A 20,558-nucleotide genomic window follows, 5' to 3' on the forward strand; every position below is an offset into this window, starting at 1 on the left:
TACATTTTTACATGACAATTACACAGGGATGGAATGAAACTAAGTACATTTACTCAAATACTTGAGTATTCACATTTTCTGCTACTTTATTCTTCCACTGCAGTTAATTTTGGAGGCAAGTATTTTACTACCCTACATTTATTTGATGGCTTAAGTTACTAGTTACTTTGCAGATTACATCAGAGTAGCACATTTTGAAATGTATTTAATGAGCAATCTGATTTTTTTTAAAAACCCCACTGACTCTGATTATCAGAAAACTGCTGAATATCAGATCCAATGTAACTAAAGATAGAATTTACTTTTACTTGTACTTTTGATAGTCAAGTACTTTTGTTATTTTTAATACCTACATACATTTAACATCAGATATTTTAAGACTATTTGCATGAGTAACGTTCCCTTTTACCAAAGTCATATTTTAACAATATTTCTCTACTTTTACTCAAGTATGACTGTTGGGTACTTTTTACAACACTGACCTCAGGATTACATGACTTGCAGTATAAGTAAAGTTTGACACCAGAGCACACAGGTTCAACTGTAGTAACTATACACATTATGTGCCTTTGAACTTGAACTTAGCAGTGATGGAAAGTAACTTGGTACATTTAATTTGATGCTACTTAATACTTCTAGTCCTCTTTTTATCTGACAGGTATAGTGTGTAAAATGTGTGTATCAGAACTTCTTTCCTGCCCCGGTCACCACTTTATGACCTCCAGCTGTACCTTGTGACCCTTCTGAGCAGTCCTGGCCCCTCTGTAGGGAACCATGTGACTGACTTTATAAAGTATTTATAATAAGCAGCTCCTCCTCCACCAGCCACATCCGCTAAATGATACTCACACATTCACATTCATGCAGTAGTAGACTGTCAACATGTATTATATATCAGACTCAGGACATTTTCTGCATTATGAGTCACTTTACTTTTGATACTTTGTGGAAATCCTACTGCAAACACTGATGTGCTCTTACTTTGAAGGGCAGGACTTTAGTAGTATTTTGAGATTGTTGATACTTTTCCTCCTCTCATACAACCAGATGATTTCTGATTTGCTAAAGGTCACAGTCCCTGTGGCCCTCATCAGTGCTACCTGTGCAGGAACATAAACTACAACAACCTGCAGCTGTGATCAAACCACTGAAGCCCCCTGTGGTGCACAGAAACCTTCTCTCTAAAACCTGCAGCTTGCATTAAAAATCCCTGTGTTTCTGTGTTTATTATCAGCCTGATTGATGAGCGGCGGTGACTCCCCATCCCTCTCACCTACCCGGGCCCTCCTCCCTGCCTCCTTTCCCCTCCCTCTCTCCCGCACGCATGCATACGGACCGACAGGCTACGCGACCCCCCTCCCCCCCTTCCATCATTTTCCCATCTCTTACTCACTCTCTTCCCTACAACAAACATGGCCGCGAAATCTGATGGTGCACCCGTCTCTCTACGAAACGAAATCCCACCCGAGTGTCCTTCCAGGTCGGACCCGGGGCCTGCCCAGCGCCGTCCCGCCGAGCAGCGCTACTCCCTCCCGGACTGCTGCTGGACGCTGTGCGCCCTTTTGGTCTTCTTCTCGGACGGGGCCTCAGACCTGTGGCTGGCCGCGGACTACTACCTAAGGAGTGACTACTGGTGCTTTGCGCTGACTCTGGTCTTTGTGATAGTCCCGTCCGTGGTCGTGCAAGTGTTGAGCTTCCGATGGTTCGCCTACGATTTCGCCGAAACCGTCGAGAGCGGCACGGCTGCGGCGGCCGTGGTGGCGGCGTCAGGAGCGGCGGAGGAGAGCGACTTCAGCACCAAGGGCAGCGGCGAGCGGGGCGCTGGCCGCACTGCCGCGGCCGGGGTGCTGCCTGGGCCGGGCACCGGGGGAGGAGCCCGGGGCTGCTGCAGAGTCTTCATCTGGCTCTTTCAGGCCATCATTCACATCTTTCAGCTGGCACAGGTCTGGAGGTAAGTGTGAACAGTCATCAGATGGGGATGGGGTGGTGGGGGGGGGACTACACATTTTGCTTCTGCCTTTGTGTGTGTGTGTGTGTGTGTGTGTCACTCCCAGCAGCTAAACGCTTATGAAACGTAATGACTGAGGGAGAGGACTGTGCCCAAAATGCCAGAATGTCTTTTTGTATTGTTTAACGTTTTTCTCCCCCAGCTTGGAGAGGGAGACTCCACCCACCCACTCCCTCCCTCCCACCCCCCTCCATCAACCTCCCCCTGACGCGCTTTTAGGTCAATCATCTCCAGGGAAAACCATCAACTCATCCACACCAATCGCCTCATGTAGAAAAAACTGAACATCTCTCTTGTCTTGTGGGGTTTGGGCTGAGAAGGAGTCTGGAGCTGGAAGAAGAAGAAGAAGAAGAAGAAGAAGTCATAAAATGTCATGAGAGTTGCTTCTTATTTGCAGTGATGTGTGTACCCGCCTCTCTCCTTCTCGCTGTCTAGTGTATTTTCAGCTCTTCCGCTCCAGGCTCCTTCTCTTTATGTTTGCAAAATCCATATTCTCAAATCTCCCGGCAGGTTTTTATTTATTTTTTTATATATTTTTTTAGTTTGTAAGTCTTGTTTCTCTCCACTGAACCCAAACATGTTTAATTACCAGGCAGCGCTGCGGGACTGGAAACACCCCTCGGTACACACTCTTGCATTACTCTCACTCGGATGGTAGTAGGTCTGTAGGTCAGCAACTCAGTGACGGGATGGTGAGGAAGTGCTCAAGCCTCCAGTGCCCTGATAGGTTTTGACAGGCTTGAACTGCTGCCAGTCAGAGGGAGGGCATCCAGCTGAACCGTGGTGGGAGGAGGGTTAACGGGATGGTACTCAAAGATAAGTTGTGTTTTATAGACTCGCTGGGATGTTACAGAAAGACAAATAATGTGATGAAATCAGATGCAAATCAGCTATTTGATGCTTCTGTCTGTGTCTATCATCTCTGCGGTCTCTCTCTCTTCCTGCCTCTTTAGGCAGCCCTATGGGTAATACATATTGATTCCTTATTTCCTCCTGGAGACTCCTATGTGTGAGTGTGTCCAGGAGCACATTAAAACATTGTGGCGGCACAGAATTACCGGTAATGCCATTAAAGCTGGCGTGTGTGTGCCTCGCTCCATCGCTGCTGCTCTCAGACCAGCGTGTCTGCACATTAAGAGGATTACCGCTGTGTGTTTTACCCTCGGCTGTTAACTCAGGAATGATCCGTCACTGATACACAGTCAGGCAGGTGAACCGGGATCAATTTGGGCCGGCTACCAGAATTAAATGTCAGTGCACAGGAGATGGGATGTGGGGTTGTGTTACAGGCTGAGATGAAACCGTGTGTGTGGTTGAATCTTTGACCCTCATTACTGCACGTGTGCTCCATTTTCTCAGTGTGTTACATCCCAAGGCACGCTTTGTGTAGCAGGAACCAGAAGAAAAAAGGGTTACACACACTCCCCTGTGGTTCAGTGGGCTTGTTGACATAGGGCTCTTCTGACCCTTCTCCCCGAGGCAATTACTGAGACATTTATAGCTCCGGTCCTCCGTGGCAACCACCAGCCTTTTTCAAACATTTAGGTGCTGCCGTGTGCTGCATGATTATCATTTACACGTCGCATATTTGCATGGGACAAATAGGTGTTAACACATTAGAGCAGAAATATGTTTGCACAGTGCGTGTGTCTACAAAATGACGCGTGTTTGTTATGCAAGGTCATTATGGAACAAGTTGAGAAGCGGGGGGGTGGGACATCATGTCAGCAAAGCTCAAGAGTTCAACGAGGGATTTACAGCCAGCTCTGTTTTTCTCCCACTAACCTTCAATCTGAAGGCTGGATCGAAAGCATTTATTTTGGATGTCTTTTTTCGATGTTTTTCCGCAGCCCTCTGCCTGATTTTATTTGAAGAGAGAGATTGCAGACAAGCCCTACATTCACCCCCTGGATGCCTGTACTAAAATTAAAACCACAGAGCTGCTTAGTTCAGTTTCAGTCTAATCTAAATCCTAGAGGAGCAAGCAACCAGCTTTTTGGCAAGAACTACTGACAGCTCCCAAAGTTTGGAATAATGAGTTATGACTTCTGAGAGTCTGCGTTTGATGTCCAAAAGTTTTTGAAGCGCAGTATTAAGCCTTCAGATTCTGTTCAATCTCACTTCTTTTTTTGTATTTTTAATGCACTGTCTGTATTCTGTCTGCCTCTGATACGCAGGTACGTCCACGCCCTGTATCTGGGCGTGCAGAGCCGCTGGCACAGAGACCCCGAGCGCCGCCACTACTTCTGGCGCATGATGTTTGAGAGCGCGGATATCAGCATGCTGCGTCTGCTCGAGTCCTTCCTGAAGAGCGCCCCTCAGCTGGTGCTGCAGCTCAGCATCATGATCCAGGCCAGTCAGGTGCTGCCCCTTCAGGGTGAGTGCCCCAAAGTGACCAATCACCACATCAGTCAATCACCCGTCTGCAGCCCACGCTGTGCACGATGAGTCACTTCAATCAGGCCGCCACAGAGCAGTGAAATGTATTTTCTTGCTGTGCTAAATGGTTTGACATCAACCCCAGAGCAGTTTTCATCCTGTCTAAATTGCTCAATTTCCCTCTTCCCTCTGTCTCCCCCTCAGGGCTTTCAGCTTCTGCCTCGCTGATATCCCTCGCCTGGATGATTGCCTCCTATCAGAAAGTCCTGAGAGACTCCCGAGACGATAAGCTACCCATGACCTACAAGGCCGTCATAGTTCAGATCCTGTGGCACCTGTTCACCATCGGGGCCCGCACCCTGGCCTTCGCCCTCTTTGCCTCCGTGTTCCAGCTTTACTTCGGCATCTTCATCGTGGCCCACTGGTGCATCATGACATTTTGGATAATCCAAGGCGAGACGGACTTCTGCATGTCCAAGTGGGAGGAGATCATCTATAACATGATGGTGGGCATCGTGTATGTTTTCTGCTGGTTCAGTGTGAGAGAGGGGCGCACTCGCTGCAGGATGCTCATCTACAGCTTGACTGTGTTCGTGGAGAACGTGGCGCTCACCGCTGCCTGGTACCTGTACCGCGGCCCTCGTACCTCAGACTTCTACGCCGTCATCATGGTGTGCGTGGTGGCCAGCAGCTACGCTCTGGGCACCTTCTTCATGTTTGTGTATTACTGTCTGCTGCACCCTGACGGCCCGGTCTCAGGGTGGGGTTATATTGTGGAGAAGGAGATGCCTGTGGAGTCGCTGGTGTCCCCAGCTTCCAGTCTCCCCCCTGACCTGGTGAGCAGCCCCCCCAGGACCCTTCAGAGAACTAAAGGGTCTGACAGAGAGCAGGGGCCTGGGGTAGACGGAGACGTGTTTCAGGTACGACCACCTCGGGGAGCTCAGGCCCCCGTGACCCCTCTCACACCCAGGACTGAGGGGCCTGTCATCCGAATAGACCTGCCCAGGAAGAAGTACCCCGCCTGGGACGCTCACTTCATCGACCGCCGGCTGCGTAAAACCATCCTGGTGCTGGAGAGCGCCGCCCCGGTCACGCCAAGGATTCAGTACCGCTGTCTGGGCACACCCAAAGAAGTGATGGAGTACGAGACCACCGTGTGATGTGCTGAATGTGCTGTGACTCAGCTTGCTGCCATGTGGACTCCCTGCCTTAAATAAAATGGCAGGTGGACGACTCTCACTGAGCAGTCTGTTTCAGCTCCACGCACACTTGATCGCTGTCAGGCGGTGGAGACGAACAGGCGGAGAAAGGGGGAGGGGGGGGGCGTGGAGTGTGGTGTCTTTATTTTTTACAAAGGCAAAGTGCTGTGATGTTTTCTAATGATGGTGCATATTTCGGTTTCTGTATCATTTCTCAGGTCAGGGTGTGGTACAGGAAGAGGGCGACGTTAGCGGCGAAGCTCGCTGTCCGGTGAGCTTAGAGAGAAGCACAGGTAGGCAGAGAAGCGGAGCTGTGTGATTATCAATCAGAGGCAGAACGTCCTCCTCAGTGAAGGTGCTGCAGCACATCCTCTCAAGGCGGTCGGCGACAGAGACGACGCCTTCAACATGCATGATTATTTATGGCAGCTACAACTGTGGTTAGAACCTGAACAAGATGTAGACGGGTGTGGAGGAGAGGAGGCGGTTAACTCGCACTGTAATCTTAAACACAATCTACAAAAGCATCAACACTGGCACTGATTGTCATAATCATGATTTCCCATAGCTTTTCACTCATGTTGAAGGAGTCTCTGAGAGTGCTGCTTTAGATGTGAGGGGCGGTTCAAAAGCAACATTTGAGTTGAATGTAAAAACAGTTGAAAATGTGATTATTTGTGACGAGGCTTTGAGCATTTTCACTCTGTTAGTGGGATTTACAACATTCCTGTGGTACTATATTTGTTTTTTGAGGTAAGCTAGAAGAAAAAAAGAGATTTGTGTGTGTTTACAAGCAGTCGGTTGTTTTTTTGGGGAAATGCCATCACTATTATTCTGACAAGATGCACCTTCATTCAGAACGTGTATGTACCGAACAAGCTAGATTATGATTTTACATTTACAGGACGTATTTTACTGTCAGGACTCTCAACAGATGTATTTTCATACTACATCCATCTCACACAGCACAGGAAACAGGGCAGACATGAATTTTACATGTAAATTAAACTGTACAATGAAGAGGGAGTTTCAGAGGGACAGCACTGTCTGTAATTGTACTGTATCCATACGTTGTTGTCTGAAATATGTAAAGAAAAAAAATAGCTGCAGACTCCAGACTCCTAACAGAATAGCTTTGATATTATTGATGGCGCAGGCATGTGGTATTTTTGGTAAGACTTTATTTTACAGGTCTGTTATTACCTCAAAACTTTGCCAGAAAGAAATATTTAATTTGAATTTTAAGGAAAATAGAGACATTATTTGACATTGCTGGTTTAGTGTTGATTTCCTTGAAAGAACTAATCTATTTAAACATAAAGAACTATTTATTCCTCATTATTATTTATTATTATTATTATTATTTATTCATCATCTTATTATTGGAAGTGTAATTCTTCTTACATGTTGAATTGTATGTACAGCTGACAGAGCATTTAATTCGAATACAATCAAAATGGCTAATGGATAAGTGTGATATTCAAACTGCAACGAGCTGCAAGGTAAAATGTGGCAACAACTGAATTATAATGAAGCACTGTAGTGTCGCAGAGATGCCCTTGCCGACAGATCTCGCTCTCCATGTATAAAAAAAACTTCTTTCTTTGGTACAGATGCCAACAAATGTCACATCGTCATGATTTTAATAGTTTCTGTAGTGAAAATGGTGCAAAAATTATCATTCCCACTAATCATGAATCATATTGCAATCACAGTATCTGTCAAAATAATTGCAGTATGATTTTTTTTTTTTTTTTACCATATCCCACAGCTCTAATTGGAACTGATTATTTTGTAGCTTACCAATTGAACACTATAATTTATGCTAAATTACAGGAACCTTTCTAGGAAATGATCAAGAATTTAAAGTGACATTACATAGAAATAGGGATTTTGTGTGATTTTTGCACCCCCCACAGTCATAAATACAAATCCCAGGTCTGTCAGACATAATGTAGGTGCTAACTTCAAACAAAACTCATTACATCATAACAACGTTATGTGTTGAAAACTTGGATCTTAAAGAAACTGAAGTTACATAGTGCAGAAACAAGTGATGGAGGGGCGGAGTGGCTGAGACAGAGACACCATCCACCCTTTTACAAGACGCTGTACCATCAACATGATTTTAAAGCTGTTATTTTAAGTCACATAATGTTGCTTTCATGACCTGTAAAATAAGGTTTTACTGTACTTTCTTTTATCAGGGTTGTTTTTCTATAGAATAGCCACAAGAAGGGAAATTTTCTGATCCGTGTGTGTGTTTGTGTGTGTTTGTGTGTATGTGTGTGTGAGCTCACATACCAGCATGTGTATGGGTGTATGTGGGAAAAGGAGTCCTGCCATGTGCATTTAAGTTAATTTGAAATTGTGTCACTGAGATATGACAGTTTTGTTGTAAACACTGTCCAGTCAGCTCATTTTTCCCAGATGACACTGAAATAAACAAAATAGCCCACAGAGCACCTTTACCACCCCTGTAACTGCGGTAACAAAGCCCAGAGGGGCTTTCTTCAATTATGGTGCTAACTGGTTAATTCCATCACGTAACAACCACACGGTGAACCATGAAATGGGCTTGTTGTGGCAGGAAGTTGGGCGAGGCTGTACCTCAAACACAAAGCTAGAAATCAAAAAGCCTTAAACTGGTCATGCCAGACTGTTGCTGTTCAGAGCAAGAAAAAAAAAAGATTAACAAGAAGGTGAAGACAATTTCATTTTGTTGTTGTTGCTAAAATAAAGAGCAATGTGTTTACCTGACTTCTGCTGTCCGTGTCTTTTTCAGATGGATGGATGGATGGATGGATAGATAGATAGATAGATAGATAGATAGACTACTTCCAAGGAGGCAGATTGTTCTGAGTGGATTGAGACTAAATCCCATCTCTGTTACAATGGATGAGTGGATTAGTGCATCTGAACTTGTCGTCACAGAGGTTAGTGACCTCTCAGCATGAACGTAGTCTTAAACACACTCTTTGGCCTGCAGCTATCATTGTAATTCCCGTCAACTGTGAAGGGAGCTCAGGATTTCCGTCAGTCCATTCTATTGATCACTTCCTCTCAGGAGATGGAAAAGCTTTCACTCTTCTTTCACTCTTCAGTTTCTCAGTCAGAGAAATAGGCTTCAGCCTGATGTTTGCACGTCAATGGGGTGCGAAACGGAAATCAAAATCCTGTGCAAACGGCCCCATTAAGTCCTTTTGCTCGCAGTGAAATGAGAGAACAAGCAGCTGAGCTGTTTGCTGGAGCTCGTCTTTGATCTCACAATCACAGTTTCACATGCCTTCACAAATGCTAAACAGATATCTGGCGCCATTTCCTCCAAAGAATAACACTCTGATGTTACAAAATTTTGCATGCCACAGAAACTGCCTGAATCTTTCTTGAATTCATTGGAAAGACACTTAAAATGTAATGGGCGAATTATTGTGAAAACACTCACTGAATTACATTACTTGTTGACATAGGTAATGCAGACTTAAAGGAGACATATTATGTTCATTATCAGGTTCATAATTTCATTTTGGGTTATTACTAGAATAGGTTGAAATTACATAAAATGCATCAGTTTTCCTGTATTACCCAGTGCAGCAGCACTGTTCTAGCTCCTGTCTCTTTAAGGCCCCCCTCCCTCCCAAATACCCAGTCTGCTCTGATTGGCCAGCTCACACACGCCCGAGCCAGCACCACTCGACATGTCTCCAGTCGGCTCTGTCCTGTTTTCAGCTTAGCTTCACTTCTACTGTGAATATAGGCATACTGAGTATTATGCAAATGCATGACATGGTGACGTAGTGTGATGTCACAAAGTCACGGAATTAAAGGCGGGCACTTCAGGAGCAGTGTTTTCTGCGGGAGAGAGGAGCTCCCGTTGGCACAGACTTTGGGCTTTTTAACTTTCGAGTCCATTTACATGCACAAGAACCTATGTAACACTCAGGAGTAAAGGAAATCACAGAAAAGTGTTACCAAATAAAAGGCACAAACACCGGCTACCACCCAATTGCCCCAAAACATGTTTTCTTTAACTGTTTTCTAAAGCATAAATAAATCATGTCTTAACAATTAATAAAGCCAATAGTTACTGCTCACAATTTTCATATTTACAATATCAATGAGGACATAATACGAATTCATACATATTTATTTTTTCCATAACTGAATAACAAGCTGTTCCCAGAGGAAAATAAGGTCCCAGAACACTGTTTAAAGCTGGAAAGGTAGCAGGGTCCACCAAATATAAACAAAGTAAAAGTATGAAATTGTGTTGTCCTTTAAGGTCAGTTTGTTTATTCAGTTTATTCAGTCATGAAAACAAAACAAAGAGAGTTTGCTTTTTTGTTTGTTTAGGCATAAATAATCAGTCAATGAAGATCTTTATCTTCTGATTAAAATGTCTTCGCTAAAACGACCTAGTGCACCTTTAAGCCTTTATAACTTCATTTAAATAAAGAAATAAAAAAACCAATACTTGTATACTTGTGTTTAGGCTTTGGACAAAACAAAATCAAGTGGTTTAATTAGTTTATATATAAATGTATTAGTTAATTTATAATAATGAATCAGTTAATTTATATTAATGAATCAGTTCATGTAGATATAAATGAATCAGTTCATATAGATATAAATTAATTAGTTCATGTAGATATAAATGAATCAGCTCATATAGATATAAATTAATCAGTTCATTTATATTAATGAATCAGTTCATGTAGATATAAATGACTTAGTTGATGTAGATATAAATGAATTAGTTCATGTAGATATAAATGAATTAGTTCATGTAGATATAAATGAATCAGTTCATGTAGATGTAAATGAATCATCCAGTCAACTGAACAGGTGAATTTGATGACTACTTTCTTTGTCTCCGTTGCACCGCCCACTATCACACTACAGCCAATCAACTACGAGCAACAGGCATATTTTTCCTTAATATGTCTTTTATCCAATCATCTACGAGAATTTACACGGTTTCATTCGCATTATCGTCCTACAGCCTATCAGCGCATAGAGGGGCGGGACTAACGCACTGGTACCAGTCACTCGTTGCCTGAGTGTGAACAGCCACATTTCAAACTAGAATGGCGACCGCTGTCTGCGGTCTGCAGTCTACCGGCCGGAACAGCAAACCAGCGAAAACTCACCGGGAGTACCGGAGGAAAGCGAAGGATTCAAGAAGGAGACAGGCGGCTCTTTTGTTCCTAAATAATATCTCACTCGACGGACGGCCTCAGGGTCAGCTTATCGATGGAAACGCCGGCCAAAAAGCCGACGAGGAGCCCCGACTCAGCGACAGAGACGGCGGCTCAACGGTCGTGCCCCCACCGGCGGATAGCCAAGGACCGGCCGCACAGGTGACAGAACCCGCCGCGGCCGGCAGTGGCTCCAGTGCCTCCAGTTTCCCGGGGGTCTTCAGTCCTGCCCGTCCTTCTTTGGTAATGTCTCCGGGACTTGCTGTGGGAGCCAACGAGGTATTTTTGGAGGGTGGTAGCGCGGCCGAGACGCTAACCCCGGACACCCCCATGTCTCCCCTGCCCACCGGACACCAGCCCTGCTCCCGTGTCAGGTCAACGCCCGCCGCACTGAGCCCGGTCCCCGCCAGCAATCCTCTGGATTCAAGACAGAGGTGAGCATGTTAGTGGTCGGTGTCTTACCATGGGCCTTTAAATGGGCTACTGACTTCCGCGTTACATGAAAACAGCAGGTATGATGAGAAGAATTGACTTTCATTTTCATGTAAGCTAGCGGTCTTAATACTCCAGCATGATGTGGGATGCCTCCTTTCAACCCAAATAGTATGAGAGTATAGCTTCAGTTTTACCATTGGTTTACAATAGGGTTGTTATGACTCGGATTTCTTATGTTAAACACTGTTGCCTGTATTATTGGTGTCTTAAACCACAGTCACCTGTCAGCTTTAGCTGTCATCAGCTGCTGGATTTGTGATGTGAGGTGTTGTTTGAAGAAAATAAACCCTCTACTTTGGGTTTACCACCACATCTCAGATGTAAAGAGATTTATATCACTGCGAGCCATATATACCAACATTAATGACGTGGTCTTGATCTTCTTCTTCTTCAGGTTGAGGAATGTCTCTGGTTCTCCTGGACCCAAGGTGCCAAAGAAAGTCCACTTCATCAAGAGTATGAGGCAGTATGATACCAGGGGATGTAGGTGAGTGTCCAAAAGACATATATATATACACTAACATCCTATGTGCTGTAGATTAACTCACAAGGCATTCCTCTACAGTGAGTTTCCTTTCAAAGAAATGTAAGAAACAAAGGCTGTTTTGTGCAGCACTCTGAAGTAGGCCTTTAACTCACAACAGTGTTATACTACCCCCGCTAGTATTGTAATAAGCAGCTTAACTCTGGCACAGAGACTTAGTTTGGACTGCAGAGGAATAACAGCAGCACAGCTGCTGAGTGGTGAGTGTTACAGTGAATTTAATCACCCTTGGAAGCTTAGCAAAAGCCAAAAGAGGTGCAGTGTGGAAATGTAACACCCTATTGCACCAACCATCAGTCAACTTTGAAGAAAGATACGACTGAAGTCAGAACACAAGTGTGATAATGTCTGGCTTTATTTTCTGTCTGTAAAAACATGTCATTTAGTTTTTTTTCCTACGAGCCAAGACTGCGTTTTTGTTTCCCATTTTTACATTTCACTTTACCAACATTTCATGCCCCCATACATAGTGATGTATCATTTTCTGCTGGTGTGTGCAAAGCAGTGACGTAGCAATCCTTGTTCCCCCACAGGACAGACTGCCTCGTTCAGTTTTCTCTTCATGTTACTGGGATAAAGTAAAGCTATCCAAGTTATATAACTAAGCTAATTAGCAGCAGATTTCTGTTGCCATATTGTCCCCCGTTAGAGATATGATATCTCTCCGGGACACCCTAAACTGCTGACTGTTTGTTGTTTGTGTTTCATGAGGAGCTGAAGGTGTGTGCGCAGTGTTGTTAGTTGCCAAAAGCACTGTTGTGTTCTGTGGTTGTGGCACCGTTAAAGTAGACTGTGAGTCATTTTGTCAGAACAATAGAGATCCAGTGAATGTGTACTGCGTTTATTGGTTGCTAGCCCCTTGTTTAGCCAGTCCTTAGCTACGTAGCCCCAGTTTGTGCCTCTCATCCACACTGCCCCTGGGTAACATGAGATAAGCACCTGACCTGTCTTAAAAACAACAACAAAATCTGGGGGCTGCAACTAACAGTTGTTTTCTTTATCGGTTAGTCGGCTGATTATTTTATTGTTAATGGATTCATTACTTAATCTATAAATTGTCTTGCAGTGTGAATAATGCTCATCACAATTCCCCAGAGCCCAAAGTGACGTCTTCACGTCTTCTTTTGTCCAAACAACTACCCAAAACCCAAAGACTCGTCTTTTACTGTCATACATTTGTATTTGCGACAGTGGTGGTGCATGCCAAATCGAACAAAATGCCAATTTCTACATGATGTTGCTTTAAGAATCTGGAAACGGGGAATGTTTGACATTTTTGCTTGATAAAGACAAAGTTGGAGGTTAATCTAACTTATTTCTTACTGACTAATAGCTGCAGCTTTAAAAAATACATCACTCCCAAATCATATAACCCCAGACAGAGGGTTGTTTAAAACACTTACCGCTGTTCTGGAGGTATTTCCAGAATCCTCAAAGACTCTTCTAACCACCTGGACGAAAACTGTTGATCCACAGAAAATAAATCATCAACTATTTGATTATCAACTCTAAAATGCCAGCATTTGATGATTCCAGTTTCTCCAATGTTAAAATCAGTCGGGCTGCATGACATGGTTTTTTGATCCAGTCGATACCAATAATGAGCTATTTTCTCAATAATAGATTCATTGTTTGGCCTTGTTTTTTCAGAAAATACTTATATAGAGTCCGATGTGACGCTTTCAGTCTATGACGCAAACAGTCTAGAACCAAAAGATATTTGGTTAAAAAACATTTGGATCCAGAACAGAAGCTGTAGTCAGAATTTTTGGCATTTCTGCTTAAAAGATTATTTATTGATTATTTACAATAGTTGCCAATTAATTATCTGAATGTCTGTGGTGATGCATGAGAGGAGAAACTGAGGCTCGTCCTGCTCACCTCTCAGCTTTCCCTCCTCCTGCTTGGAGCTTTAGATTGTTGTTGATAGCTGTTTGGCTTCAGTGACTGATTTTGTGCCTCTGTGACTGATTTTGCTCCAGCAGCGCTGATGAATACAGTGTGTACAGTAGCTGTTGTGTAGTTGTTGCTTGTAGACTGACACACCATCTGTTTTGTCTGCCTGTACTTGCTGTGTCCTGCAGGATCGTGCTGATTTGTGCCAAGCGGTCGCTATATGCTGCTTTCTCAGTGCTGCCCTATGGAGAGAGTGCTCACCTCAGGTACAAAGAAAGCACTAATCCCAAGCAGAAAGCACCCACCATCATCCCTCGCTTTTACTTTTTTATCATCCCTCAGTCTGAACCATCATCATCATTCTCAGAAAGGGCAGTGTGTGTCTGTGTGCATGTGGTGAAAGTTGCCTAAATTTAACTTTTTCTAAACAGTGATCCTAAGCAGGAGGCTCAGAGACAAAGGCTGTCTTCTGTGGTGGTTGCTGACCTGCTTCCTTCCCTGGAGGGTGTGGAGCTGGGAGCTTGTGGCAAGGTAAATGTCTGTCAGTTATAAGCCTTGCTTTTTTTTTACCAAGCAGGCCAGTTCAGTTGGTCACACCTTTTTCTATCATCACCTTTCTGTTAAGGTACCTTGCACACTGATCCGATACTAAAAGGTGGAGTTAAAACACTGCAGACCACTGAGCGAAACAACCATGTAGGATTTCTAAAACTCCTGATTTTATCAGTAGTCTTGTGTTTTGCTTGTTGTCCTTGCCGTAATAAACACACACACCTGTCTGTAACAAGAGAGACGGTTACAGTGGATTAAAATGGTAACCAGTTTATATATGTTTTAATTTGGGCAGTAATGTACAGTACAGGTCACAGTGTGTCAGTTAATACATACACCAGCTTCTCAAGAGTTAACACCAGTCTCCCCTGTTGTTTCCCAACTGAAAGGGTTGCCCCCAATGGCCCTGTTAACGACCCTGTCTACACAAAAGGAGTACTGTCCGCAGTGGAAACGTAAAAACAGAGCTCACATTTAGGATCAGTTACCATGGGTTACGTGGGTTTTCCAAGGGTACTATACCGAAAGTACTCTAGTGGAAACGCAGCTTTATAGTACTTTGATGAGAAACAGAAATACTACCATTACTCAGATAAATCTGATTTATCTAATTTTTCCTCCTCAGACGGTGTCATACGCTCAGTTCCTTTACCCGACCAACGCCTTGGTGAGACAGAAGAGCGGCGGCGCTCTGGAAAACCTCACAGCTCAGACCCCTCAGTCGCGTTTCCGTGGCAGCGGGCAGAGGAACTTCACTCCGGCTCGTCTGAACAACACAGTGGCACCTGAACCATGTACGAGTCCTGTTTAGACGAACAGACACGGCGGACACAAACCTGCTCCTCCGCTGTTTCACTGACCTCAGGTTGTATTACACACTCTGTGTTTTGTGTCTTTCAGGTGTGGAGGAGGTGACGACGGAGTACGATCCTAATCTGCTCAGTGATCCTCAGTGGCCCTGTGGGAGACACAAGAGGGTTCTGATATTTGCATCATACGTGGTGAGTTTGTTCATTTCAGTCAGTGTGTTTACATGCAGTTAAATTTGAATACATTAATCAACAATCTTAAAATCTTTCTCCTGTAAGTTGATCTCTTAATACATATGTAAACAAGAAACCTCAACCTGGTGGGTCTTTAAAAGCATTGAATTCAGTTCTTAAAAAATGGCTTCAGAAGGAAGATACAAGAGCTGGAAGTTCATGGACGCATACTGAGAAAATTAATTCATGTAGGTTTTAGCTAAAAAATCTTATCATTAGTAAATCCATCTATCCTTTTTCCTGCTGCTTATCTGGGTCACCGGGGAGAACTAAAACATGTGATATATAACAAATGACTCCAGTCATCCTGACAGCATACTAACCCGGCAGAAACCCTGGAAGTCCGGTTCCACCATTTAACATTTGACTGTTAAATTCTGAACCTTTCATGCTGAGAGGGAAATCTGTGACCTGGCTCTCTGCCCACTCGCTGCTCTGACAAACACACTGAAGACGCTTTGTTTTCTGTCGCTACTACTTTAAAATAAGATTGCTATGCTTGTCTGTAAGGTGCATATAAACACACTGATTATCACGTCATCTGTCCTTAGTTGTTTATGAAACCAGAGGCAGTTTAATTTGACTTGCAAACCTGCAGTCCTGTCAGAGAATAAAATTCATCCATTGTGTCCCGTCCATATGATTTTATTGTTGCCGAGTAGATCATGTCACAAGACTGTCACCCTCAGCATAAGTGTGAAACGATCCTTACCAAGACGGTCTGTAAGCAAATCTGTGAAGTTTTATTGTAGCTTTGATTCATGCTGACACGAGGCACTTCTGTTCTGACGTGCTGGTTTGTTTTTCATCTCTGCAGACGACTGTTATTGAGTACGTCAAACCGTCTGACCTGAAGAAGGACATGAACGAGACTTTCAAGGAGAAGTTTCCTCACATAAAGCTGACTCTCAGCAAGATAAGAAGGTACTGATGTAATACATCGCCCCTTTGATATTTAGATTCTCCTTTAAAAGCCTTTTGAAGGTTGTTGTGTCCTGTCTCGTTTCCTTGTGGTTTTAACCTGAAGTCACGCAGCACACCCTTTCTCAGAAAACTGATCAGTTGCTGTCGTTTCTCTCCACTAGCCTGAAGAGGGACATGCGTGCTGTGAGCGAGGAGTTTGGACTGCAGCCGGTCACCACAGCGATGGCATTTGTTTACTTTGAGAAGCTGGTGCTGCAGGGTCGGCTCAACAAGCAGAACAGGAAGCTGGTGGCGGCGGCATGCGTGCTACTGGCTGCAAAGATCAGCAGTGATCTGAGGAAGCCTGAAGTCAAACAGCTCATTGATGTGAGTAAAGTTTCCACAGAAACAAACACAAAACAAAACTGGTAATCTCAAGCTAATAAGGGCGTGGAATAACCTGTAAACGCAGGCAGTAGCTACCTTAATATTATTTTGCAAACATTATTCCTTCGCTGCCCATTATTAGGGCACTACACACTTTAAACATTGATCATATACATTACATATACTGTATATATGAAGAGCAGAATGTGACAGAATACTGGTCCGGTATCCGTCTACGTAGTTGGACCTTATTTTGATACAGTAACAACACAAGTCGCCTGAACAACAACCCACACTAGCTCTCCTGCCAATGTCGCCCTCTTGTCGAAGGCTAAATCCACACTAATACTAATTGAACCTCTCTGTCCATGACTTGCATTAATCCACTTCTTGTCGTGCACCTTCGCTTGTTGAACGAGTTCCCCAACAAACATTCACCAGAGAAAAGTTCACTGATAACATCAGTTTCTCGAGCTAGATAGCTAATCAGCTGCAGTAGATAAAACAGCATGTAAACATACTGGAAAATGTCACTTTGGTTCGGTTATATGCTGGTGTGGTCCTTACACTTCAATACCACTAATAATGTGCTGCCAAATCAAACCATAAATGGCATCAAAAACAGATTTCATTTAAAATTTTGATCTTCACAATTACTACTGACAAAACCAAGATTCTGTTGGATGGATGGATGGAAATCAAACGGCAGCAAAGAAACATAATGACACACAACTCTCTTCAGTATTTCCATGTTTATGATCTTCTGCATCTCTTTAACATATTTAGACTCACTTCATCACGACATGTAATCCTTTAAACCCCTCCTCTGTTTTTTCTCCCCGGGGACGAGCAGAAGCTGGAGGAGCGTTTCCGTATAAACAGACGAGAGCTGATTCCTCTGGAGTTCCCGGTGCTGGTTGCCTTGGAGATGGGACTTTACCTCCCCGAGAGCAAGGTCATGCCGCACTACCGCAGGCTGGTGCAGCAGGGTTAGACTGAGACCGTGATGTCTGACACGCCGGTGGTTTCATTAAGAACATCAGCAAGTGTGTGTGTGCGTCTGTGTGTGTGTGTGAGGGGAAATTAATTAGGACTTTAAATCAGAACTGACTGTGTGTGTGTGTGTGTGTGTGTGTGTGTGTGTGTGTGTGTGTGTGTGTGTGTGTGTGTGTGTGTGTGTGTGTGTGTGTGTGTGTGTGTGTGTGTGTGTGTGTGTGTGTGTGTGTGTGTGTGTGTGTGTGAGACCGACCAGTTTATAAGCTGTGGTGTTTGAAACAAATAACTCTGGTACTATTTATTTCTCTGTCAGTCGTGACTCGGGTCGCTCACTGTATATGAAGAATAACTAGTTTACACTTGTTAGCATGTGTGTCTCTTGAATGTCTTTCTTTCGTTTTGATGTCGATCCCGTCATGAGCTCTATGTTAGAGATGTTCAATGAGCACATTAATTGTGCTTTTATTTTGGTTTCACGTGACACATTTTTTTGGTACGTCCTAGTATTCTTCACTCCTATTTAAATGAAATGTACGCTGTGTTGTTTGTGTTTGTGGAAGACTCTTCTGCACCTTTTTTTTTAATCACTATACACAGCCTGTATAGTATTTATTATAAACTACAGAGAACCATACTGTTTATTAGGGGTGGGCGATCTGACTATTTATAGATGGTGATCAATCTTGAAGAGGTTGTGGTATTAAAGGTCCTCTTACTTGTTTCCAAACTTCACATAACTTCATAGACTTGCAGATCCGTGCTTCTGTATATGAACAAACCGAGAGAAGGCCGCAAGAATGATCCTATAACTCGGAAACAAGTTAGCATATTTGCACTTTCAGTTCTCCAACTCAGTGGGTTTGATTAGGTTTTTGTTAGATGCCTGAATAAGGTCTGTGGTTAACACACGCTTTCAAGATTTTCACGTTTTTGTTCTAAGACATAACATATGCCACTTGTGGCTGCTAACAAGTGCCTAAATGAGACTACAGAAGTTGCCGGGGGACATTTAATGTCATCAATCTGAGCACGGAGAGTCATGGTGCGAACCATTTGAACCGGGAGTTGTAATTTCTGAGTTGCCAGTCAGCAAATTTAACTGAAACTCCCCCTAAAGTCAAAATCCAAGATGGCTGCTCCAGTAATATACTGTTTATTAGCGCTTCTGTCTAATTTGTGTCTCATTAAATCTGTTTACACACAGTTCTGTCCAGCTTCTATCTGTGGACATGAAGCTTCATCAGCATAATGGTGTTGTTATCAACTGCTATTGCAGACAATGGCTCGCCTGGCTAGAACTGTTTTTTCAAAACGTGTACATTTCATAAACTTGTGTTTGCCACAGAGCTTATTTTCTACAGTGATCCAAAAAAAAACTTAGGCTTTTTATCGAGGAATACCCGAAATTGGATTAGATGGAAATATACGTCATCCTTGCAGCGCTCAGTCGAGTGACTTGGCCAAGTAGATGGCTTTGCTGATTGGATGAATTACTTCATGTGGCTCTTCATTGGGTGATATTATAAACAAAGTTAGCGTTGTAGACGAGGAGCTGGTGCCAAATGCAATATTGTGTTTTAATGGTGTGAATGGAGAAAGTCTGAGAAAAAAAGATCCCAATTAAGATTGTGATTGCGTTAAAATATATTGTGATATTATTATTTTTGTCCAGATCGCCCACCACTACTGTTGATTTTTGTAAATGCCTTTTAAACCCACTGTGACATTGAATCGTTTTTAGCCATTAGACTGAAACATGACACTGTAGATTGTGGGTGACAAACATGATTTTAGTTTAAGTCTGTCATTAGAGGAGGGAGTGGCCTTTAATTTATGTTGATATTTGTATTGTATGTCCTACAATAATCCAGCCACATTCATGTATTTATTTTGTTCCTTTTAATATAAAGAAAATATGAGTTCACACTTGTGGCAGCTCTGTGCTCACATTAATATACAGTATAACCCTTTTTTATACTGTGAGGAAACAGGATTGTGTGGGGTGTATTATTTATAGTAAGTGTGTTTTTTTGTTTCATGATGTTTCCCAGGGATCTGTTTTTGTAAAATGCACTGGAATTTATTCCTCAATAATCTGGCTTGTCGTCGTCGTATTTTTCATTTCTCAGGAATTTTACTTTCTCATGTCTGTGAATGGCTCTGAAACTCTAACCCAAAGAAAAGTTTTCTCTATCATCACTGAAATCACCTGTGCTCCATTCGAAGTCAGTGGAAGGTAACTGATTGTAGCGCTTTGACCGAAATCAAGAAATCCAACCAGTTGGGACTCTTTAAAGGATAAGTTCACCCACAAATAAAAATCCAGAAAGGTTTTGTGGACTACAAAACTTCACCTGACTTTCCGTCACCATGAGGGTGAGTAGATAATGACAGAATTTTCATTTTTGGGTGAACTTATGATATAAAAGTTGCTCCTACAAGTGCCAGACAGTATAAATATGTCTGCACTACTAACAGTGTCGTGACTCTCACAATTTGGATGCCATTAGGCATGATTTAAAAAAAAAAAGTGCCTGAAACTACAGTGGCAGTGAAATGGTTAACCATCTTATCATAAGTGATATTTAGCGTTGACATTTCTGAAGTCTTGCTGCTGTAGAGATCTTTAAATGTTGAGGTTTTTCTTGTCTGGTGGAAGATAATCATGATGGTGATTCAGTTTCTTGTCTGTGTCTGCAGTGGTGAAAAATATATCACAATAAACGTCCAAATGATCTTTGTAACTGCAGAAAATGTTGTACTTGTATGGTTGTTGTCAAATGGGTGAATATTCATTGTTTTCATACTGTGAAATGAATGTTTTCGAAATATATTTTCACTGAAAAGTCACTGGAGTCTGTTCATTTTTTTTTAGTTAACTCAATAATTTATAGCGTGTGTGAATTTAATCTGTTCAGAGCAGATCGGGTACTAATTGAAGTGGCTGTGAATGAAGAA

At 43.1% G+C, this 20,558-nt stretch overlaps 2 protein-coding genes across 3 annotated transcripts; both read left to right on the forward strand.

The window, feature by feature from the left end:
• The first annotated feature begins 1,372 nt into the window (after positions 1 to 1,372).
• Positions 1,373 to 6,909, forward strand: xkr7a (XK related 7a). The gene is made up of 3 exons (XM_084367996.1): positions 1,373 to 1,951; positions 4,186 to 4,385; positions 4,592 to 6,909. Exons 1-3 carry the CDS (start codon positions 1,413 to 1,415, stop codon positions 5,545 to 5,547), a joined length of 1,695 nt encoding a protein of 564 aa, XP_084224122.1. The 5' UTR covers positions 1,373 to 1,412; the 3' UTR covers positions 5,548 to 6,909.
• A 3,750-nt stretch (positions 6,910 to 10,659) lies between these two features.
• On the forward strand, positions 10,660 to 20,450 carry cables2a (Cdk5 and Abl enzyme substrate 2a). Of its 2 annotated transcripts, XM_084366407.1 has the most exons (9): positions 10,660 to 11,218; positions 11,674 to 11,766; positions 13,908 to 13,985; positions 14,151 to 14,250; positions 14,897 to 15,065; positions 15,172 to 15,272; positions 16,132 to 16,238; positions 16,400 to 16,604; positions 17,458 to 20,450. In XM_084366407.1, the coding sequence occupies exons 1-9, from the start codon at positions 10,674 to 10,676 to the stop codon at positions 17,596 to 17,598; spliced, it is 1,539 nt and encodes a 512-aa protein (XP_084222533.1). In that variant the 5' UTR covers positions 10,660 to 10,673; the 3' UTR covers positions 17,599 to 20,450. The 2 variants fall into 2 exon arrangements, with proteins under 2 accessions (XP_084222533.1, XP_084222534.1); XM_084366408.1 differs by lacking the exon at positions 13,908 to 13,985.
• The last annotated feature ends 108 nt before the right edge of the window (positions 20,451 to 20,558 follow it).

This window comes from Pagrus pagrus (assembly GCF_965226575.1).
Source record: "Pagrus pagrus genome assembly, chromosome: 11".
NCBI classification, from domain to species: domain Eukaryota; kingdom Metazoa; phylum Chordata; class Actinopteri; order Spariformes; family Sparidae; genus Pagrus; species Pagrus pagrus.